Source organism: Lagopus muta, chromosome 23 (genome assembly GCF_023343835.1).
Source record: "Lagopus muta isolate bLagMut1 chromosome 23, bLagMut1 primary, whole genome shotgun sequence".
Lineage (NCBI taxonomy): Eukaryota > Metazoa > Chordata > Aves > Galliformes > Phasianidae > Lagopus > Lagopus muta.
The window spans coordinates 5,907,136-5,929,342 of NC_064455.1; the positions used below are offsets into that span (position 1 = coordinate 5,907,136).

General features: G+C 50.5%; 5 protein-coding genes across 12 annotated transcripts; 1 reads left to right on the forward strand and 4 right to left on the reverse strand.

Moving 5' to 3' along the window:
- Window positions 1–338: 338 nt before the first annotated feature.
- GALE (UDP-galactose-4-epimerase) lies at window positions 339–2,489 on the reverse strand. The gene is made up of 11 exons (XM_048968786.1): window positions 2,384–2,489; window positions 2,158–2,280; window positions 1,972–2,087; window positions 1,767–1,880; window positions 1,491–1,667; window positions 1,297–1,410; window positions 1,148–1,214; window positions 985–1,070; window positions 817–894; window positions 579–693; window positions 339–503 (listed from the first exon to the last, which is right to left on the reverse strand). The coding sequence occupies exons 2-11, from the start codon at window positions 2,276–2,278 to the stop codon at window positions 448–450; spliced, it is 1,044 nt and encodes a 347-aa protein (XP_048824743.1). The 5' UTR covers window positions 2,279–2,280; window positions 2,384–2,489; the 3' UTR covers window positions 339–447.
- Window positions 2,490–2,634: 145 nt separating this feature from the next.
- HMGCL (3-hydroxy-3-methylglutaryl-CoA lyase) lies at window positions 2,635–6,218 on the reverse strand. Of its 3 annotated transcripts, none has more exons than XM_048968675.1 (9): window positions 6,127–6,218; window positions 5,825–5,899; window positions 5,606–5,713; window positions 5,166–5,261; window positions 4,679–4,827; window positions 4,023–4,086; window positions 3,552–3,740; window positions 3,305–3,430; window positions 2,635–3,130 (listed from the first exon to the last, which is right to left on the reverse strand). In XM_048968675.1, the coding sequence occupies exons 1-9, from the start codon at window positions 6,175–6,177 to the stop codon at window positions 3,029–3,031; spliced, it is 960 nt and encodes a 319-aa protein (XP_048824632.1). In that variant the 5' UTR covers window positions 6,178–6,218; the 3' UTR covers window positions 2,635–3,028. The 3 variants fall into 3 exon arrangements, with proteins under 3 accessions (XP_048824632.1, XP_048824630.1, XP_048824633.1); XM_048968673.1 differs by lacking the exon at window positions 6,127–6,218 and adding an exon at window positions 5,980–6,103; XM_048968676.1 differs by lacking the exons at window positions 5,606–5,713; window positions 5,825–5,899; window positions 6,127–6,218 and adding an exon at window positions 5,344–5,594.
- A 398-nt stretch (window positions 6,219–6,616) lies between these two features.
- On the reverse strand, window positions 6,617–11,424 carry FUCA1 (alpha-L-fucosidase 1). 3 transcript variants are annotated; one of them, XM_048968668.1, is made up of 8 exons: window positions 10,969–11,424; window positions 10,443–10,577; window positions 10,096–10,233; window positions 9,327–9,432; window positions 8,821–9,021; window positions 8,420–8,610; window positions 7,552–7,651; window positions 6,617–6,845 (listed from the first exon to the last, which is right to left on the reverse strand). In XM_048968668.1, the coding sequence occupies exons 1-8, from the start codon at window positions 11,310–11,312 to the stop codon at window positions 6,705–6,707; spliced, it is 1,356 nt and encodes a 451-aa protein (XP_048824625.1). In that variant the 5' UTR covers window positions 11,313–11,424; the 3' UTR covers window positions 6,617–6,704. The 3 variants fall into 3 exon arrangements, with proteins under 3 accessions (XP_048824625.1, XP_048824627.1, XP_048824626.1); XM_048968669.1 differs by lacking the exon at window positions 6,617–6,845 and adding an exon at window positions 6,887–7,376; XM_048968670.1 differs by lacking the exon at window positions 10,443–10,577.
- A 252-nt stretch (window positions 11,425–11,676) lies between these two features.
- Window positions 11,677–17,859, reverse strand: CNR2 (cannabinoid receptor 2). 2 transcript variants are annotated; one of them, XM_048968671.1, is made up of 2 exons: window positions 15,642–17,859; window positions 11,677–13,408 (listed from the first exon to the last, which is right to left on the reverse strand). In XM_048968671.1, the coding sequence occupies exons 1-2, from the start codon at window positions 15,776–15,778 to the stop codon at window positions 12,286–12,288; spliced, it is 1,260 nt and encodes a 419-aa protein (XP_048824628.1). In that variant the 5' UTR covers window positions 15,779–17,859; the 3' UTR covers window positions 11,677–12,285. The 2 variants fall into 2 exon arrangements, with proteins under 2 accessions (XP_048824628.1, XP_048824629.1); XM_048968672.1 differs by lacking the exon at window positions 15,642–17,859 and adding an exon at window positions 15,399–15,433.
- Window positions 17,860–18,003: 144 nt separating this feature from the next.
- Window positions 18,004–21,805, forward strand: PNRC2 (proline rich nuclear receptor coactivator 2). 3 transcript variants are annotated; one of them, XM_048968682.1, is made up of 3 exons: window positions 18,004–18,139; window positions 18,762–18,967; window positions 19,664–21,805. In XM_048968682.1, exon 3 carries the CDS (start codon window positions 19,682–19,684, stop codon window positions 20,105–20,107), a length of 426 nt encoding a protein of 141 aa, XP_048824639.1. In that variant the 5' UTR covers window positions 18,004–18,139; window positions 18,762–18,967; window positions 19,664–19,681; the 3' UTR covers window positions 20,108–21,805. The 3 variants fall into 3 exon arrangements, with proteins under 3 accessions (XP_048824639.1, XP_048824640.1, XP_048824641.1); XM_048968683.1 differs by having other exon boundaries at window positions 18,005–18,139; window positions 18,748–18,967; XM_048968684.1 differs by lacking the exon at window positions 18,004–18,139 and adding an exon at window positions 18,215–18,329.
- The last annotated feature ends 402 nt before the right edge of the window (window positions 21,806–22,207 follow it).

Sequence of the window (22,207 nt, forward strand, 5' to 3'; positions counted from 1 at the left end):
AATCACCTGAGGGGGAGGGAGGGGAGCCCCTGGCAGCCAGCAGGGGCTGGTCCTTTGGGGGGCTTCAGACTGTGGTCCTGTGGGGGAAGAGAGGAAGGCCTGGGACCGCGCAAGAGGTAGGAGGTCCTTGCCCAGGCCTCCTTTTAGGTCCCAGGGCTGGGGCTATAAAGAATGGGCAATTTCCTCCACAGTTTGGTCACCCAAGACTGCATGTGGGAGCACTGGAAACATCTTCCCCTGCAGTATGCACCCCCACCAAGCGCCCTCCTGTGCCAGGTCCCAGACCTTTCTGGGAGGGGATTTAGTGCTCTGGAAAGTGAGGCTGGGCCTTGGCTCAGTTCTGTGAGATGCAGAGGACCTGGTGGGGTAAGGATGAGGAAGCATGGAGGCAGGTGGGGGGGGCAGGCCCTGAACCCAGGACCGTAGAACGAGCCCTCGGACCTGGGCTCAGTTCTTGCTGTATCCTGTGGGATTCTGCAGCTGCCAGCGCCACAGGTCCTCGCCTGCACAAGGAGAGAGACAGTGAGGGAAGGGTTGGGAGGTGGGCATGGTGCAGATGGGAGGGGGGATGTTCTTACACATCTTGTCCAGGCCAAATGCAGCTTTCCAGCCCAGCTCACGCTCAGCAAGCTCTGGGTTAGCATAGCAGGCAGCCACATCTCCCTCCCGCCGGCCCGTGATCTTGTACTTGATCTGCAGGGAGAGCAGCACTATGTGGCAGGGAACTGCCAGGGCTCTGCAGAAGGCAACAACACTGGCATGGGGGCTTCTCAAGCAGGCAGGGAGCACTGCAGGAGTCACTGACTCAGCACCTACCTTCCTTCCTGAGGCCTTCTCCATGGCCTGGACCATCTGCAGGACAGAGTAGCCTGTGCCAGTGCCCAGATTGTAGATCTGGGAGGAGGACAAGGGACACACATCAGCTCCTGCTGCAAAGGCAGGAGGGCCAGACACCCTTTGTTCACCTAAGCCCCACTCTCATACCTTGCAGCCACAGTTCTCTTTGAGCTTCTTCAAAGCAGCAATATGTCCCTTGGCCAAATCCACAACATGGATATAATCCCTAACACCTGTGGGGACAGGGGATGAGCACAAAGTCCTCCTGAGTCACGGGACAGCTTCACACCACCCATCCACAGTAACGCACCCGTCCCATCTGCTGTCTCATAGTCATTTCCAAACACACTCAGGAATTCCTGGCGCCCCACTGCCACCTGTGCAGAGGAACAGACACATAATCTGCTCAGCCTCTGCCACACACAGCACTGCGAATCTGCAGCTCCTGCTGGGCAGTACCTGTGCCACATAGGGCATGAGGTTGTTGGGTATGCCCTGAGGGTCTTCTCCGATCATTCCAGACTCATGGGCACCAATGGGATTAAAATAGCGCAGGAGAATGGCGTTCCAGCCCTGGGGAGAGACAGAGACGTGGCAGCCCTGACCCCAACCCCAGCACACTGTGACATAACACCAATGCTCCAGCCCCGCACCTTCTCTGCTTTGCAGAGGTCCTGGATCATCTCCTCAATGAAGTACTTAGATTTGCCATAGGGGTTGGTGCAGCCCCCGACTGGGTGCTTCTCATCCAGGGGCAGGTATTGTGGGTCACCATAGACAGTGGCGGAGCTGCTGAACACGATGTTCCTCACGCCGTGTGCTTCCATGGCCTAGGAGCGGAGAGCAGCACTGCAGAGCCCAGCACACGGCACCACATCATGCCCCACAGCATCGCATCGTGCCACAGCCCCACTCCCGTTCCCACTCACCTCCAGCAGCCGAATGGTGCCGGTCAGGTTCACACCGTAGTACTCCAATGGTTGTCGCACAGACTCACCCACTGCCTTCAGCCCCGCGAAGTGCATCACGGCCGAGAAGCGGTGCTGAGGGAGAAGAGACGCGTTAGGGCAATAGCAGCTCGGTCCTCGCCCAGGGGTATTCAATGCGCGGGGGGGCAGGAGGCAGCGGCCGCACCGTGCTGAAGAGCTGCTGCAGCGCGGCCCCGTCCGTGATGTCGAGCTCCTGAAAGGCGATGGGCATCCGCGCGATGCGCTGCACGCGCTGCAGGCTCTCGGGGAGCGCGCCGGGCCCTGGGGGGAAGGGGGGGTGGGTCCGAAGGCTCCGCATCGGAGGGATCGAAGCCAGCAGGGTCGCGCGTACCTCTGGCGGCGTTGCGGAGGTTGTCGATGACCAGGGGCTCGTAGCCCGCCTCGGCCAACTGCAGCACGCAGTGACTGCCGATATACCCCGCGCCGCCGGTCACCAGGATGCGCTCCGCCATGGCTGCAGTGGAAGGGGGAAGCTGAGCCCGGCCCGCTCCGGACAGATCACCACCAGCGACCCGCGGGGTAAGGAGCCACTCTCGGGCCGCGATCCCGCCGCTCACCCTCCGCCCAAATCCGCCCCGCCTTTAAGGCCGGGCCGGCCGGGGCTTCCCGCCCCCGCTGCCACGCGTTCCGAACCACCTGCGGACGTGTCAGCCTGGCCGGAAGCCGGGCGCTGAGGGCGGGAGCTTCCGCCTGAACGGCTACGGCCATTGGCGGGGCGAGCGGCAAGCGGGGCCGGGAGCGGCGGGGTGCACCCCCCCCCCCCCCGGCGGCGGGAGGCCACAAGTGGAACAGGAGCCCGGCAGCGATCTCGAGTCATTAAACGACATCTTTATTAGTTTAGATCAAACAATGTGTCTATTACGCCGAGTATTCAGAAGTATCTTACAACAGATACTGAAGGTTCTCAGAGTGCTGAGCACCACGGAGAAGGCCAATGGCTCCTCCTGGTACCCAAATCACAATGGCAACACTAGCGCTGCGCCCACCACCCGCAGCTGCACAGCAGCTGCCTCTTCTCCCCCCCCCCCCCCTCCTCCCACATCTCAGGAAAATATTCCCATTTTTTGATTTCTTCAGAGATTCCATCAGATTATGCACTTCCTCTCCTGCTACAGCCCTGGGAGGAGCCCCAAAGGCAGCACCGTGGAGGGAGCAGGGCTAGCACAACAGCTACATTGTCCTTGACCCACATCATGGGTACATCACAGTCTGCATGAGGCCTGGGACACTTTGGAATTGGTTCTTCTGTTCAGAGCATTGCAAATAAAGGTGCCAGCATCCATCAGCTTCTGCAGGTCCACACCCTTCCAGGACACAGAGGGAACAAGGTCAGTGCCACTGCCACAACACTGCCCCAGGAGCATGGCACAGCACAGGGCAGTGGGGCCAGGAAGTTGCACAAGGCCCACAGTACCCTGCCCTACTCCAGGGCTCTGTGCCAGGTCCTTGAGCTCTGCACTCAAGCCACTCGCACTTACCGTGTGAATGCCCAGGCCATTCAGCATGTACACCAGGTCCTCTGTAGCAACATTTCCCGATGCTCCCTGGGCATAGGGGCAGCCTCCAAGGCCAGCAACAGAAGCATCGACCACACTCACACCCATCTGCAAAAACACCATTCTCAGTAAATTCTCCTTAAATAAAAGGCTCCCAAAACATATGGTTCACAAACAAAAGTAGAAGAAACTCAAGCAAGTGTGCTCTGCTGCAAAGCAAGAATCCTACCTGAAGTGCCACCAAGATGTTGGCAAGGGCTTGCCCATAGGTATCATGGCAGTGAACAGCAAGAGCCCCCACTGGCACCTCCTTCATGACCGCTGCCAGCATCTCCTTCATGCTCCCTGGGGTTCCGATGCCAATGGTGTCACCAAGGGAGATCTCATAGCATCCCATCGAGTACATCTTCTTTGAGACCTGCCCAAAAGCCAAGACGATGAGAAGACAGCTTTGTCATGGCCTTCCCCAGAGCTGGATAGAGCAGTACAGAGGAACCATAGCATGCCAGCAGACTCTTTTCTGGAAACATTCACCTGCCCAATGTCCCCATCCATATCAGCTAGGCAGCCTAGATAGCTGCAACCTCCCTCCTTCTCTTCCCCCAATCTTTAGTTTAATGGTTCAACACATTCTCCAGCCATCAGAGTCCAGAAGGAGCCAAAAATATCCCAGAAATTCTGGTTATGTTTATGAACTCACCTCTGCAACTTTAGCTGCAGAAATCTTTCCTTCATAGGGACATCCAAGGACGCATGAAACATATCTATAGTTAAAAAAGCAAACCTTTAGAAAGAGAACTGCATGAGATTATACAAGCCAAGTTGTTCAGAGCTTGTGCAGCATTTTGTGTTCACTATACAACAGAAGAGTTAATTTTCTATTTTAAAAGTCAGCACACATTCCAGTGGACAAAACTAATGTCATTAGTTACTCTACAATTACTTCTTTCATAAAAATAAAAAGTTAGATAAGACAAGTATGCCAGACCAGGAGAGTTTTATATCTAAGCATTTCAGTGTGCAGTCTGCCAAGAAGCTAGTATTATTTTAGATTATTTGGTAAAGCTGAAGATAGAATGAACAAATGAGCAGAAGAGTGCAAACTATCACAAGCTGTCCAGAGTACAGCAAGCCAACACCTGAAATTGTATCCGCTTGCTGTCATTTTCAAATTAACACTCCCAAGGCACAAAGCTCGCACTTGTTTTTCGCACTCATCCAGACAGAGGCACTCCTCCCCAAAAAGTGAAGTTTAAAAGCAATTTCGCTCTCCAGCGCTGCGTGGGTCAGACTCCAAAGTGGAAACCTCGAGCAGTTTCATTGCCCCTGGGCTGCTCGGCGCTGGACTCTCCTTACCCACGGACGGGGATGTTGGCTACTCTTGCGGCATTCATTACTTCACTGAATCTCTCCAGACTCTCCTCTATGGAGCAGTTAATGTTCTTCTTTGTGAAGAGCTCAGATGCTGCTCCAAAGATGGACACTTCTTTGGCCCCTGCTGCCACCTGCCAACAGAAAGCATTAACCATGTTAGATGACTTCTCTTGCAAGGGAAATGACAAGTATGATCAAGACCGCAGTTCCCTCATTTTATTTTTTCCCCACAGTATTTCCCTGGACAACCTAATTAAAAATTAAATTTGAATTTTTAAAAATGATTTTTAATAAAATATATTGGGTTATTCTCCATCATAAGCAACAGGTTTCCCCAGCAGAATGATCCCTTTGTAGAGGAGCTATGATGTGAAGCTGCTGCCTGTCAGAGCTGCAGATGTGTTTTCCACCCTTAACCACAGCTTAAGTATTCCCTCCCGGGCAGCCCTGAGGCTCCGTGACCTCTTACCGCTGCCTGGAATCCTTTCAGGTTGGGGGTCAGCACTGGGTAACTCACACCAGGCAACTTATTGATTCCTCGCATGACTTCAGCATGATCAGCCATCTGCAAGGGAGACAGGAAAGATTTCTGAGGGTGACAACCCACTCCACAACTTATAACACTTTTTAAAATTATTTTTACTCACTTTCTATGAAAGGGAGCGACAACGCTCAGGAAACTGGGGGAAGTAGTGCCTAAGGTGCACCGCAGGTCTCCAGCTCACCACAGCTGTGCGCACCTGAGCTATGTCCTGAGCTGAGCGTGCACCTCGGGCACGGAGGGAAGCCTTTGGGCACCGCAGGTGCCTGCACGAGGCACTGCAAGAGGAACCTGTGCCCTGTCACCGGGTCCGACATCAACCGGGTGCTCCTGGCAGCGCACTGCTGCCACCCCACATCAACGCTGACCTGCGGCACCCATCGCGGGGACACGAAACTGGTGGCCTCGATGACCGGCAGCCCCGTCTCCGACAACATGTCGATCAGGCGGATCTTCACCGGCGTCGGCACCACGCTCTGAGGAAAGGGGAGTAGAGCGGGGATGAGACCTGAGCCGCTGCGCGAACCAAGCAAACACAGCGGTGCCCGCGCGTCGCACAGAGCCCTTCGCACCCGCCCCGGCGGTACCTTCTCATTCTGCAGCCCGTCGCGCGGCCCCACCTCCACCACCTTCACTCTCTGCGGGAAGGCCGCGGTGCTGACCTGAGGGCAGAGAGAAGGGCAGCATGAGGGACCGCACAGAACCGGAACAAACCGCCCACCCCCGACCCGGCGCCGCTCACCGCCCGCATCGACACGGCCCAGCGCGGCAGCAACTTTCGCGCCGCCGCCATGGCTGCCCGAACTCCCCTCACGTGACAGCTGCCACGTGCTTAGAAGCGGGCGGAGCTTTGCAGTCACGTGAGAGCGGCGCCAGAGTGTGCCGGTACCTGGCGCCGGGTGGTGTCACGTGACAGCGGTCCGGCTGCGAAGCGCGGCATTGTGCGCTGAGGGCGCTTCGGGCCGCGCTCGGGATGCGTCCAGGATGCGCCGAGCGCCGCTTCTTATAGCCGCACGCCGCGCCGCTGAGCAAACAGCCCGTGTTTGCCCTGGGCCGCCCCGCGCGGCGTCACCGGGGGGCCCCCCGTGCCAGGGCCGTCAGCGCGGGCCGTACCGCAGCCCGCGAATGGGGAAACGCCGCCGCAGATCTCCGAGCGCGTCCGCCTCCACTGGGACGCGGAGCACCGCGCGGGCTGACACGGTGCCGGGACGCGATGGGCTGCCCCGTGCCAGCCCTTGCCCGGCCTCGCCCCCTGGCCCCCACGCAGCCTCTCCCCCAGCCCTAGCAGCAGTGGGGCAGAGGCTCAGATTTAGACCAAGACCCCTTTTTCGCAGCAAGGCCTGGTGATGCCTCACAGAATGGCTAGAAGAGAAATCCTGTCTTGAAAAACCATTTATTTAACAGTGAATGAACAACTCATCTGAGACTCAGTCGAAAAGACAGGGGGCTGCTTTCACCCCGTGGCTGTCACTGCACCCCCTCCAGCCGAACAGCCCAACCTGGCTGCGAGCGCTCAGGAGATGGAGGTGCGTAGGGCAAAGTCACGAGCAGCCCTTCACCCAGACGCTGCTGCCACTGCAGAGTTCCTGCAAAACCCAACATCGTCACCTGCAGAAAGGGCACAGGGACACTTAGTTGCAGCTCAGATGGACACTGAACACTGCAGGACACCAGTCCCTACATCTGCAGCACTTGCCACACATTCGAGGCAGCCCTGTACTTTTCCACCCACGGTTCAGAGTGGTGGAAACACAAATGACAGCATAAGGGATATTTTTGGGCCAAACATTTGACTGCAGTGTGCTGGGTTTTGGGTGGCTTACCCTCCTACCCCCACCCCCAAAAAAAAAGAAAAAAAAAAAAAGAAAAAAAAAGCAACTGAGAAGGCTTTACCTGTGTTTGTTTAGAGCAAAGGGCACAGTAGCATTTGCGTCACAATTACATTTACAATTAGCAAGTCAGTGTACCTCATCTGAATTGGAGATGTAATACCAGTGATCCCTTCTGTGTGTGAGGCTTGTTATTTACTTTACCTCCATGCGTCAATAGGATCAAACAGTTGCAGGGAGAAATGTTCCTACCTATTCTATGGGAGATGAACTCACTCTGTCTGTTCCATGTTAAACAGTGAGATCAAACCTGAAGAATAACAGAGGATGCTGCAAGGGTGTGGGTGAAAGCACCCCATATCAATCAGGAAGGGATAACAACTTCATGTTATCTCCTGTAGAAGTCAAGCTGGGCCTTCTCAGCCCATGTGTGCCCAAGGTGGGTTCCAAAAGTGCATTAGGTCTTTTTCCTTCAAGTTCCTTACTTGTGTGGCTGGGGATGGAATGGGCACGGACAGCTGCAACACACTGTTCTGAGGCCAGGTCAGAAAGATGGCGTAGACAACTGGTCCTTTGGAAGTGTACCTAAGGCAGGAAGGTTCACTGAGGTAAAGAGCCCACAAGAGAGAATCAACCATGGCCCAACCTGGCAGCATGTGAACACTGGCTTGCCCACCGTCACTCCACAGGGGTCACCTACTTTCCCCTTATTCCAAAATCTCTCACTTTGGACCCATCAGAAAGTGCTGGCTGATAAAACCCAAACAAAGAAACAAAGTCCACACATGCTGCCTAAAAGCAAATGTCATCAGTCCTTGCCTCAGACTGTGGTCAATGCATCAGATGAGCTGCCATGTGCTGATCTTGTCACTGCTCTGCATTTCTAGACTGAACACATTTGGGCACACTCAGAACTAAAAGCTCTGTTCTGTAGCATTTCTGGCTATTGATTCACTCACTGTGCTTTTCTCAGAAAGTACAATGGTTGGGTAACAGTGAGCAGGACTGTTATCTAACGTCCTAAAAGCAAATATTACTGCATTTTCAGATTATATGCATTGAAAGAAACTAGCCATCACCACTACTTAAAACAGTCCTGACAGCAATGGTATGGATTTTTTTTCAAAGAACGACTGTTTTTTAAATCACATAACATGGCTGAAGATCTGAATTTTATTCCGTTCTTTCCACATGATGCTCCTTAGATTACATGTGGCAGTAAGTGAGCACTCCAGCTCTAGGATATCACCTAAAGGCCACCTGTGACTAATGGCAACCCTTCAGAAAATGCCAAATTTAAGAAGCAGCATCAGCTTTGGAAGTCCCAGCCCAGCTGAGCAATGGAGTCCTTACCAGATGGTGTCTGTGCTGTTCTCCATCTGTACTCTCCATGGCTTTGACTCATAAATTGCCTCCCCGTTTGTGCCCAGCCATCTCCCGAGGGCCAGAAGCCTTTCTTGGAAGATGGGAACAATCACTCCCTCTTTTGTAGGTCCCACGTTGAGAAGGTAGTTGCCTCCAAAGCTCACAGTTTGCACTAGCTCCTGTGGCAGACAAATTAAGGTCACAATTGCATTTTCTTCACTTCTGACAACAAAGAAACTCAAGGAGTGCTCTGTCCTCATGAAATGCTCCTTTAGGTCCACTTGCCTGTACAAAGCCCATGCCAGATCTTTTTCCATGTAGCAGAATGAAAGAAATCTTTAATACTTGGTTAACTCTCACACCTGTTCATTTGAATTCTGATTTCTTACCTTGATGATACTGGCTACATCCATTAACTCATCAATGTGCATGTTGCTTCGATAACCCCAGGAGAGCTTGTCAATGGAGGAGCACATCTCCCACTTGTGAGCCGGCAGGGTCCCTGGCTTGTATTTGTCAGCACAGTTGTAGAAGCCTCCGTGATGGCAGGAGCAATTATTACACCAACGGTCGTTCACAACAACAGTATCCTGGAAGAAGAAATGTAGCTCAGAAAAGAGAAGGTTTTGTCTGGGACTTTTTCAGCTTGCATCCATCTGTCCTGAGTTACCTGAGGCATCTAAGTTAGCGGGCCAAGTACTTATCCCCTGGGATTTGAATCCCAGAGGTTTCTCTTAAAAGCACAATGTGGACTTTTTAATTCTGGTGAAAGAATAAAACAAGTTTGGCACCTGCCAAGAAGGTTACTCATTTGATCGCATTCATATCTCCATGCTGCCAGACCTTCCACACCTATACAGTGCTGCAGGCCATGAGGGACAGCTGAAGGTTTTACCTTGACAGGACTGTCGTTATACAGCCAGGCAAGGAAGGAGGTAGAATTCCAGTATGAGTCTGGAGCTTCCCAGTCTCCATCTGACCAAATCAAATCTGGTTTATACCTAACAGAGAGATTAACATTATTTCAGAATGGCTTATCTGCTCCTACCCCAAAAGAAGCACTTCAGAGTTTCTTGTCTCTGGAGTCACTTTCATTTCCCATCACTTGACATTACCAGGAGGTTCGTGCTACCACTTCCCGCTCCAGAAAAAGCTGCAAGTGACTTTCTTGTAGCAGCAGAGTGATTATCATGGCTCAAAGCACAGGATGCAGTTCTTCCAAACACAAAAGACTGCATCTTAGAGGCAGTTATAAGGTACATCCTTTACCTGCTACAATGGCTACTGTGAGCAGCATGTGTCCAAGCCTGGTAGTTTGGTCAACTGGGAAATCAAAGGAGGGATGCAGATTCACAGCGAAATTGCTCTTCTACTTTACTAAACAGCTTGCTGCTTTTTCAGAACTGCTCTCAGAAAAGGCAGCTTTAAAGGGCATTTCTCTTGCACGCAAGATCTGCCCCTATCTTACTGTACAAGTTAGATTACAGACAAGGCAAACGTGAACCCCTTTTTTAATTACCTCAAATCATTACTGCTAAGTAAACAGATTTCCTTTGGCAAAAATTAGCATTTGTCATCTCTGTTCTCTGCATCTACTTAGCATCTTTCTAGATAGTGTGAAAGCCAAGAACTGCTGTTGCATCCTGATTAGTTGCAGCTCTTACTTTAAGACAAGATCATAGAGTTCTGGCATTGTCTTCTTTAAAACAAAGTTCTGGGTCTTGAAGCCGCTTTCTTTGTCAGACAGATAGAGAGGGTTGAACCACTCTAACAGAGAATGATATAGTCCGTAGCGTAAGTTGCTGAAGGATAGAAAACACAAAGGAAAGAGTTAGGCCAGCAGCAGGGATTGAGAATCAGTGTAGAGTAGATTACTGGCATTATTATTTCACAGTTTCGTGACTTTGCAAGCACTGTTTTCATATCAAACTCATCATTTTCTGCTGTTTGCCAAGAACAGCCAAGAGAATTCAGTGCATGAAGATGACAAAGCAGCAAAGTGTAGCCATACTTCTCTCTGAGCGCCTGTCCCAGCTCTCCCACGAGGTCGCGGTGGGGCCCTGTGTCCAAAGAATTCCAGTTCCAGGACACAGGAGACCCCCAGTTGGTGAAGCCTTCATGGTGCTTTGTGGTCAGCACCACGTACCTGAGGGAAAGGCTCTGGATCAGGGTGACAAAGGAGCTGAGTTATCCCCAGTCCTCACTGCCAAATCCAAAACTACGAAAGCAAGGAACTGAGAAACCACACTGTGAGGGGTCCTCGTTAGAAGCCCTTTTCATTATCCTTAAAATTAAAAAAAGATGACATGAATAGCAAAGTTTTAAAATGGATTTTAATTCTGGAAAAGATGACCAGCGGAGTCTCGCGGAGCAGTAAGAGCAGCCGTCTCTGCGGCACTTCAGGCACGGCTGTCAGGGACCCAAGTCCCTTCCGGATCCCCAGAAATGGTCTCATCCCCTCACGGACCCCCCGACGCGGCCCCATCCCCTCACGGACCGCAGCCACCGGTGCCACCCGGCCGGTGCTGCGCACTGACCTGGCACCGGCCCGCCGGAAGAGCCGAGCCCACTCACGGGGCTGGAAGTCGTGGGCGGTGAAATGGGGCGCGAAGTCCGCGTACGAGGCGGCGGGCGGGAAGCGCTGCTGCACGAAGCGCTCGTAGTCGGCGCGGCGCTCCCCCCGCCAGTGCCACCAGAACCACTCGGAGCCCCAGGCCGGGACGGAGAACACGCCCCAGTGCACGAACACCCCCACCTTCACCTGGTCGAACCAGGCGGGCAGCGGCCGTGCGTCCAGGCTGGCCCAGTCCGGGCTGTAGCGCGGCGCGGCGAGCCCCGGCCCCAGCGCGGCCGCCAGCCACAGCAGCCCGCCCGCCGCCATGCTGCCGCCTGACGTCACGCGGCCGCCGCCATGGCTACCGAGGCAAAGGCTCCCGCCGTCGCAACCCAGAGCCCGCAGTTCGAGGCTGCGGGCCGCCCGGCGGCGAGGCCGGAGGCTGCCCTCCGCCTCCTCACCCGCCTCTGCCCCGCGGCGCGTCCGTGACTGCTGCCTGCACTCCGTGAGTAGGAAGGGAAGGCTGAAGGGTCGGCACTTCAGCTTCCCTGAGGTCCCTCACTCCCGGGTCGCGTCGCCTGCGTGTTTCAATTGAGCCAGGGCAGAGTCCAAGGGCCTCGCTCCCGTGCCCAGACAGCACAGGCAGGCCTGTCCCTGAGGCAGCCCTGTGGTCCTCAGGGTGCTGGTGAAGGGCCCTGTAGGTTTTACAGCCAAAGCTGCTGCTTCTGTGTGATTTGCAAAAGAATCTGTTGCCTTAGAGGCTAGTGGAAGAAAAGGCTGAAACATTTCTTTAATGTTTAATTGTATAACATCCAACAATGTGTGGCTGAGATTTAAGTTTCTGTAAGTCTGCAAGGCAGGAATAAATAGGTGTACTGTTACTATGCAGTGATGTGCTGCTAGAGCTTTGCTGGCAGTGCTTGTGTAACTCTGCCTGTGCCAAGCAAAGGGCTGGGACAACATTTTGTGAAATGCTGAGGCAGACATAACTGAGAACAAGGAAAAATGTCAGGTAGCTACTGGCAGGCAGACAGGATTTGCTGTTCCGAGGTATGGCATCACCCTCTGCTTTGTGTGCAGCACACCATGGCATGGCACCGGGTCTTGGCAGCCCTGGGAATGGCAGTCTGTACAGGTCTGGGCATTTTGTGTCCCGGTGTCTAAGAAAGCATCAGTAGGAGCTGACTCCATGACCCGATCTGTCATCTCTCAGGACTTCTACAAGGACAGAAAATAAAAACAATCCGAAAGAGAAATGATCCACACTCCAGCTGAGCTCAGACTTCCTGGCACTGCATCCCTACATGGCATGTATGTCCTCACAGATGGTCTCTATCATGGAGGACCTGTGAGCGCTCTCTGCTTCCGGGCTGTCATTTGAGGTCCTCAGCTGCCTCCTGCATCGGGAAAGGTGCATCCTCAGGGAGGAATACAGCTCCTTGCTCCGCAGGGCATAAATAATCGGGTTCACCATAGAATTGATTAGGCAGAGGGTGCAGCAGAAGGCAAACACTTTGCGCAGGTGATTGTTCAGACTTACAAAGATGCTGTAAATCATGAGAATTAGGGCTGGCAACCAGCACAGCACAAGGACGGTCAGCACCATGACGAGGGTCTTGGCCAGCATGATGTCCATCCTCATCCTGGCATTCTGCTTTCCCACATGCACCTGGGATGTATACATCTCCATGTTTGCCACATGCTGGTGAGCCCTCCACAGCACATGTGAGTAAGCGCAGACAATACACCCCAGCAAAATCAAGACAAGACAGATCCAAGTGAACAGATAATTATTGTCCACAAAAGGGAACAGCTCGGAACAGGCTGAATTGAGTGTGCAGCAGTTCCAGCCCATCAGAGGCAGGAAGGCATTGGCCACACATCCCAGCCAGAGCACTCCTAGTGCTGTCCACGCCCTCTTTCTCGTCACAAGCAGCTTGTATTTCGAGGGGCGGCTGATGGAGATGTAGCGGTCCAGGGCTGTTAGCAGCAAGCTGCTCAGGGAGGCCGTGAAAGATGTGTTCACCCCTCCCAGCTTCAGCAGGAACAATTCTTTAGAAGAATCAGTTTCATTAAAGACATGGAAGTTAACAAAACTTCCTACAAAGATGATGCTGGCCAAGAGGTCCGCCAAGGCCAGGCTGCTGATGAAGATGTAAGAAGGCTTTCTCCTTGTGCCAGAGGAGGAGAAGATCAGGTAAAGCACCAGACAGTTCTCAAAAATGCACAGTGTTCCAAAGAGGCCACAAAGTGTGGCAGTGCTGATCTTCTGTGCTTGTGTGCTGAGCACCATGAAGCATTCCATGCTCTTGGAGCTCGCAATGCATTTGGAGGTATTTTCATACATCTCACAGTTATCCATTATACTTAACTGGAGCCAGGAACGTGCAAGGAGAGTTTTGGCTTCCTGTACTCCAAATGCTCTGAAAAAGATTGAGGGGAAGGTGAGGGATAGGAACACTACAATTAGTAAATTCAGTTCCCTTGGTGGTATCTCTCCTTTTACACAAAAGGAGATGATCCTGTTGCAACCTACTCTCAAGGAAATGTAGTGTGATGGGGAAATGCCTGCTGAGGGTGCAGAGCAACTCAGTGCATGCTGTGGCAGTCAAGTCCCATTTTTCTCTACACTTCTGCAGTTTAATGCATTCAGATCCCTTCATTTTTACCACACTGAAGAGCTTGTTCTCATTCATCAAGGACAGCAGATGTCTTTGGAGGCTACAACAGATAGCAGTGACCAACACTCTAGAAAACCACATCCACCACATTTAAGCAGCAAGAGATGTTTGTACTTGTCTCCATTACTTCCTTCCCCACTGAGTACCCACTCCTCTGACTGCTGCTGTTGTTTCTGTGCTTGGCAGCAGCTGCAAACACCCATCAGCCTGTGATATTGTGCAGAACCCACTGAGAAGACCCTACCCCACACTTTCCTCCCACCTGCCCATTGGGGAACAAACATTGGCAGCTGCAGGGTATTCAGTTGCTTGTTACACCCAGAGCATTTTGATCCTGATTTGCATTACTTGGTGTATTGGACTGGAGTAGTTCTGGACCTTGGGATGAAATATGGCTTAGCATTGCAGCAAGCTGCTCTCCTCTTACGTCAGGTTTTCTGGCATGGGGCAACCACACAGGACCACAGCTATTGCACTCCAACTTCAGCATCTCATGTTTCCTGCAGCTCTTCACAGAACATTACAAATGCAGCAGTAGTTGCTCGATGCCATTATCAAATCTGACAGCCCTTGTCTCCCCAGAGGAGTGCACTGTGCAGCCAGGTGGGTTTTGACACATCTAGGGACTCACCAGGGCCCTTGGGGACCCAAAACTCCCTCAGCAAAACCTTGCCATCCAAACCAAGACATCACTTAAGCAAACTCTACTTTGATATCTATTAATTGCAAACGGCTTTCCCTTTCTTAAATTCTCCATACCTGCATTTATGTAGTGTCCAAAGAACACTACAATGCTGTGTTCAAGAAATGTTTAGATATTGTACTACGGGACACAGTCTAGTGGGGAAATGACAGGTGGATGGTTGGACTTGCTGATCTTGGAGGCCTTTTCCAACCTTAATGATTCTATGACTCTACACTGAGGAGACGGGAAACCACTTGAACAAAAAGCAAGTGCCTGTAGGTAAGCAAAGCGCTGTCTCCTGTGCAGTGTTGCATCAGGAGAAACTGGTTATAGTGGCAAAATAACCACCATACTGACTGTTCTAGGACAGTTTCCTCCATTAACCTGATACAATTAAGAGAAGCCCTTAGGTTCAAAATGCAGCCACTGTGCTGGGCTTGTAGACATCAGCCAGGCAGCCCAGACCTCCTCTTCCCATATTTGCTGTGTCTCAGGCTGGATATCAGAGAAGGATAGCTTTCTGCAGTTTGGACTGAACTCCCCCCAGTCCTCCTTCCAACCCTGGTGACTGCAAGGGAAGGCACAGGGCCTTGCTCAGCCCTAGCTCTACTTCTTTGCACAGTTTGGCACTATTTTGGAAGTAGCTGTTCCCTCTGGCTAGTCCCTCTGGCTACATTAAGAAATGCCCAGCAGTTATTTTCCTGACGTTAAAAACTCTATGGCACAAGTGCCACGTTGAGGATTATTTGCTTTATTTGTTTTCAGTCACTATCTGCCCACGTGTGACTGCAATAACAGCGTCCAAAGCACACTAGTGCATTGCTGCAGAGCTGCAACACTGTGCCAGCACGAAGCACACGACATGGCAGAGCAGTGCTCCACTGAAATCCCACAGGGAGCCAAACGCAGCATCAATCAGCAGAGTGCTTGGCCTCAGAGCTCAGCACCACTCACGTTTAAAAAGCATTTGGAAGTCTCCCCAGTATATTTAACGTAAATATTTTTTAAAACCAGCTGTAAAGAGTCAGTCTTCACTGAAACACTTACCTCCTTTTTGCTCTTGTTAAGAAAGCATTCATCCAAAAAAAAAAAAAAAAAAAAAAAGAAAAGAAACAACAACAACAAAAAAAGGAAACAAAACAAAAATTGTTACACAGTGCAGTTAGTCCTGAATATTACCAGACTTCTCCCCCACATCAGCATTGTGGCTCGAAGTAAGCGAATGATGCTTCACCCTGAGAAAGGATGGTGCACTATGGGATGTCCCTGGGGCTGGGGCTTGCTTCTCACCTCTTCCTGTGGCTGGGCCTTCCCAGCTCCAGCCCAGGGCAGCTCCTGCAGCTGCAACTGCTTCCCCCTTCTTTCACAGCTCTTCTGCTCTCATCTGGGCTCCACGCATAATGACGTGTTATTCTCCTGTGCCGCATCCTTTCTTGCTCTCTTTCGCATTCTTTTAGTGAGCGTGTGGTTCTTTCCTTCCCCACTTCCCCTCTGTGTCTGTGTTCTGCTGGCCATGAATGCCACCTTGTTCAGCCATGCTCACATGTGCCCAATCCCCCCCGGTTCTGCTATGCTCATGCAATTTTGAGGCAAGAGACCTCCAGTATCTTCTCCTGATTTCTATGAGGGAATGGAAGAGGAAGGGAAGGAAAAGAGTCAGAAGGCAGATAATTTATGTTCAGCTGTCACACACGGGGAACTGCTATGTGAGCCTTTGGGCCCCATTCACAGCACGAATCCTCCTCTGTGCCACTGGGGCCAGTTCGCTGTGCATCAACATGCTCTGCTGATGCCAGAAGAGTAAGGTTGTATTTTCACTGTAAATGGCAGGGAAAGATAATAGCCTAAGTGACACAATAAGGCCTGCAGACAGGACAGACCATGGCTAGAGAACAAGGGCGGAGCTCTCACTGCCTGGGGCTGCCCGTTCAGCAGGATCTGTGCTGCAGAGCCGGGACGGGAGGCGGTGACACGGAGCAAAGCTGCCCCTGGAAACCCACGGGCATCGCAATGGTGGGAACGTGAGAGTCTGCTCCCAAACCGAAGGATTTTGCCCCATTGCGGGCGGCTGCGGTGCGCGGCGCTCGGCCGCCCCCGCCCGGCCTGCTCTGCTCTTCTGTCACGGTTCGGAGGAAAGAAACGTTTTCTCCGCAGCACATCCAGAAGCACGGTCCGACCTGCACTTTGATGCGCCCTGGCAGAATGACTGCGATAGCCTGAGGACTTTGTGTTCACGTCCAGCTTGAGTTTGTTCCCTTATCTGCAGCTAGCACAGCTGCGAGCAGCCCTGGCTTGGAAACTCCCCACTCCATGCCAACTGCTGAGATCAGTGGTCAATTCTATGTTCCCACAAAAGTCACCTTCTGCTTTTTTTTTTCTTCTTTTTTTTCTTTTTTCCCCTCCTCCTGTTTGTTTTGTCAGCTGGCACTGAACAAGCATACAACCAACCACAGCACCACTGCTGGAGCACCCCTTGCTCTGCTGCGCTTAAAGGTCTGCTTCTATCACCTGGGGTGGCTGAGTTCAGTGCATCAATCTCATTTAGCAGTACTGAACGTAGCAGCACACCCAGGCACCAACAAGACAGTGCTTCTGAAGAAACGCCGAGGAAAAAAAAAAGAAAAAAACAACACAGCATTATTTTTTTCTGCATACTGTGGCTCAGAAGCAGAGCATGCTGGGCTCACCCTCCATCCCCATAGGCAGTGCCTGCATCAAAGGGAGCTGCTCTGAGAACTCTTCTGTGTGCACTGCAAGGGTGGAAATGCTTTTCCTGCTGATAGGATGAAAAGTCAGTTGGTTTAAATGGGCTGAGGGCTTTCATGAGCTCTTGTGACTTACTGCTGTATGTTCCAATAGGAGTTGCGAGATGGTGAATAGCTGGGAGCATCTCAGTTTGGGTCTAATGAAGCTCTGAGGATTTAATGGAACATTTATGCAAAATGTTGTCTCCTGCAGTGTCCTGTCTGAGGGACGGGTGGTATGGACCAGGGTGTTATGGCTGGAAGAGCCTCATTCAGTTGTCACAGCTGTAGAAATGTGGTAGAAGAGCTGAGTAAGGCAGATCCCTGGTGAGGACCGAGGTCTGTGTTGGGTCTTAAGGATGCAGCAGCACCTGGAGCTCCGCGTGCCCACAGCTTCTGTTCCTTTCTTCCACTGCTGAAAGCTCAGTGCAGGTGGTGCTGCAGGGCTGGGCCCCGTGAGTTGATGGTTCTGCTGACCTGAACGCACCGATCGCAACCAGAGCTGAGCGGTGCAGCACAGGCCATGTCTGAGGTGGCTGGGGCACTTCCGAGGCTGAAATGCTCGGTTACAGCAGGCATTGTAGTTTTCAAATAGAGAACCACCGCAAGGCCTCAGACATAACAGTAGGTGCCAGGAAATAGAACGATAGGAGAAAAGGGAGCGGCCCCCGGCCGGCTATTGTGCGAACGCGGAGCGCAGCCGCTTCCGGGCAGGCGCCAAGCGCCGCTCCCGCGCTGCGGGGATTCGAACCGGACCCCGCCCCGTCATGGCAGTGGGCGGGACTTGTCAATCATTGGCTGTAGGGAGCACGCAACGCGCTACTATTGGTTGGAGCACGGTGACCTGGGAGGCATGGAGAGGGAAGAGGTTTTAAAAAGCGACGGGAGCGACCGCCATTTTGTGTGGGAGACGGAGAAGCGGCGGTGTGGTTGGATTTTGCTTCGCGGGGGTTCGGGGAAGTGACGGCGGTGAGCGGCGGGGTCGGTTCGGAAGGGCCTGCGCGCGCGTCTGTGGCTACAGACGGACGGCACGGACAGAAGTCGGTAAGGCGGGGCGCTGCGGAACGGCCGAGGGCCGCCATGTTGTGCTCGCGACGCCGCGCCATTGTTGGGAGCGGGGCGGGGGCGGAGAGGGGAACGCGGCCCCTGAGAACGGAGCTGAGGAGAGGGCGAGCCGTGGGCCGAGCGAGAAATTGTTTAAGAGCTGTCGAGGAACGACGACGGGCCGACAAAGGTGGGAAAGCGGCCCGAGGCAGTGGTGGGGGTTGGCGGTGCGGTCCGAGCTGCGCCCGCTGCGTGCCTTCAGGTTTCGGCCCTCGGCCTCCCGCGGGGCGCTTCCCGTTGGATTTGACTTTTTTTCCATGAGACCAAGGATGAGGGTCTTGATCGTCTCTCCTTAATTAAAATGCTAATTGGACTAAGATGTCAGCAGTACAGGAAAAACGCTGTTCTCTGTGTAAATCTAAGTGTGATGTTAGGTTAATATAAATAAAGTAAAACCAGTGCTGCCAGGTTCGAATGTATATTCAGCATTAACAACTAAGAGGGACACAACTGACTGCTAATTCTGTGAATTTTATCTTCTTTCGATAACTTTTTTTTGTAGTTCCAAACTTGAAAGGGAAAACAGTTGTTCTTGTGCCTGATTTCAGACTCTTTTATGCAGCTGCGACTTCTCCCCTTGGAGTTTAGTGCCGAGAATCTGATGTTGGGCTCGGCTGCCTGGCTGAATACAGCGGATCGGCCCATGAAAACTTCTGTTCCTAGCCAAAGGAAGGAGTGTAGTGAAAGGCAGCACTTACTCTTTCAGGCTTGGAAGCAAGAAAGGGGGCAAGAATTGGAGAGAGTGGAATCGGAGAAGACTACTGAAAGGTAAATGAGACATGGAGAAAATAGGATGACTGCAGGAGAGTCAGCATCAAGGTGCCAAGTATGTGGCGGCATCTTGGTTTTCCTTCAGAGATCCAGTTACAAATGGCTCCTTCCACACTTGAATGTGTTTTCAGTTCACTTAGGTTTTTAGTTAGTATTCCACAGGTGTGCCCTGGTCTGCCTCTGTGTGCTACCTCCTTGTCTCCTTCCAGAAAAATCGGTTCTGGAAAGTAGATCTCTACTTTGCCTTGACTGACTGTAACTACTTAGGAATATCAGGAATCAAAATAGTCTTTTTTTAGACTGGGGCATGCTTTATCAGTGCAGATTTCACCCAGATCACTTAAGTGTAATATAGGTTTGGTTTAAATGTTTTAAAGATTAAATACTAACACTTTTCATTTGATATTGTGTTTTGCGAACAGTAAAACTTTCACATTTTCCTAGTAGCACAATTTGTTAGGGAAGAAGTGGTGGCACGTCCAGTGGTTGGGCTGTCCAGAGGACCAGCTTTTTCATAAACAGGTAGACAAAGGTGTGCATTGCTATAGGTCTGCACACAAAGGAGTGGTCTGTATACAGGATGGATCAATGCATGATGACCAGCAGGTCAGCCATTAGCAGCAGAATTGTTAAGACACATCAGTTTTCCTGGGTTTAAAAAAGAAAAATCCAAACTTTTCCCTTTCTTTACAGGTGACATTTAAGTTGAAAATGGGTGGTGGAGAGAGGTTCAACGTTCAGGTTCCCCAGTCTAGAAATATTACCAAGAACCATCAACAACTTAAAAACAGGCAGAAGAATAAAGACCAGAATTCACAGATGAAGAAAACCTATATGAAGAAAGAAAGAGGACATGGATGCAACTCACTGTCTGGTGCATGGCAGGCCATGCAGAAGGCAGGAAAGAACAGCGTTGATTTCCCCTGTAATCAAAATTGGAGTCCTAATTTATCAAATTGTAAGCTATTTTTCTCGCCTCAAGCCAATCAGAACTATGCTGGAGCCAAGTTTAGTGAACCACCCTCACCCAGTGTTCTTCCTAAGCCTCCGAGCCACTGGGTACCTGTTTCTTTTAAACCTTCTGATAAAGAAATAATGACATTTCAGCTTAAAACACTACTTAAAGTCCAGGCTTGAGATGGAACTTTAAATCTTTTACAGTTATTTAAATTTATAGGCCTCCAAATTTGAGAGTAGTTACTCAGAACTGCAGATGCACAGGTAACAGGACCAGATGTTCTTGCTGCATATAAATGAAAGAGAAGGGGATAGGTGGGGAAGTTTAAATCCCCAGTGTTTTACCTCAAAAGTTGTGTACTTTGTTGATTTTGCTGTTACATAGGGAATTTCTCAATACTTAATTTAAATCCTAAACTGTCACCACTTACTGTAGGAGTAAATGAGACCGTCCCTAAAAATTGAAATTGAGAGTCCTTTTTGTTAATGGTATTGGAAGACCAGCTTTTATTGAACTTAATGCAGCAAAAAAACCCAACCTGCTGAAAGCTTTAGTCAGGTACTCTGCCTTTTAACCTAGTATCAGATTTTCTAGTTAAAAGTCTTCTGAGCAGAATTTCCTAGTTATACCCAGCTGCCAGTGGAAATGCAAAGATAACTTTTTTCATACCTGTGAGATCTGACACTCAAACTTTTGCGACTAAAATTTAGTTTTAGGAAACATTTTTACATGTTCTTGAAAAGGTGGAAGAACACTTTAAGGAGGTCTGTGTTTCAGTCTCATTCCAGCAGTATTTCACTGGAACCTCAGCAAGGTAGACTGTGCCAATTAATGACACGCATGCATTGCCAGGTGACTGCCAAAAAGATCTTCCAAAAATTCTTTGTATTCTGATGCACTGATAAGTTCTAAAAAAAATTTTTTTGTATCATTTGCTAATTTTAAGAAAGCTGGAGTGGTTACTTAAGATAACTTTAAGTTGGTTACCCTATAATTAAGTTACAATACCTTGTGTAGGCACACATAGTGTTTGATAGGGAAAAGAGAGCCATGTAAATAAATGTAATACTTTGTAGCATATGTAAATTTATGCTGGGCTTTCCTGCACAGAGGTATTTTTAGGAACTGGTAAATGTAAGATGACCATGCTGAGTTTGTGGCCTGATCTAAAAAATATAATTAAAAAATTATTTTGTTAAACACAAAAGGACATTTGTGGCTGTAGCCTTGGACTTAATATACAGTGAATGTGTACATTTTACTTGGTCTTGGGGTCATTTTTAAAATGAATGCAGTGCAAAAAATAATTATTTAGAAATTTGTAATAAAATTTAACAGAACTGCTTAGTTTAAGATACTTATGCTCTGAATGTTGTGCTTACAATCAAATTGGGTGTCACAAAGGACAGTTTGGTGACAGCGAAGGACTGCCTCCAAAATGAATCAGTAAAATTTGTGAAGTTCAGTTCTTGGGTCAGTGTCAACATATTGATTTCAGTGCTGTCACAGTTCAGCTGATCCTAGAATAAAAACAACTGAACTGTAGCAATTAGAGTCTGAGATTATGCAAAAATCCAGTAACAACTGAAAAAGTGGTTTAACTCAAAAGGGAATTTTGGCGACATTACGGAATGCTTCTTAACATTCTTTTCTGCATTCAAATGCGGTGGCAGCTGGTTGAATGCTTACAGATCTGTCAATTCAAAATGTGATGGAAGTGGCTGTCTTTAAACTCAAGTCTTTCTGATCTGGACCTTTACAGCTGTAAGAGTACAATTGTTATAATTGTGTATACTCTATTTCAAATTGTCATTTACTGCACATGTACAAATTGGAAGTGGAAAAAAAAATAAAATTCACCCCAAAAAGTGTTTTAAGATGGTCGTGGAAAAGTGGGATGGCATTCTTTTTATGGAGTGCTATAAAGTACTGACTGCATGTCTCTAGTCTACAAATGTCAGAGGAACCTGGAAGTTACTCAGCAGTGAAGGATGTTTTTTGAATGATGGCCTTGTCATTCATGTCTTGCCCATGATTTATGAACACAGAGCTCAATTCTTAATTCCAATGGAATTAAGAAAAACTTCAGCGCCCACTGAAGTTCTGTCAGGCTCTGCTCCAGAAGGCGACTCGCAAGCAAGACAATCCAGTCTGAGCAGATGCAGCTCATGTGTAACTGAGCAGAGCTGCACTCCTGCTTTCTGTTGCCTCATAAGTGGCTGGCTCAAGAGCTGAGCTAGAAGAGAAACATCCTTGATTGTTTCAGTGCTTGGTGACCA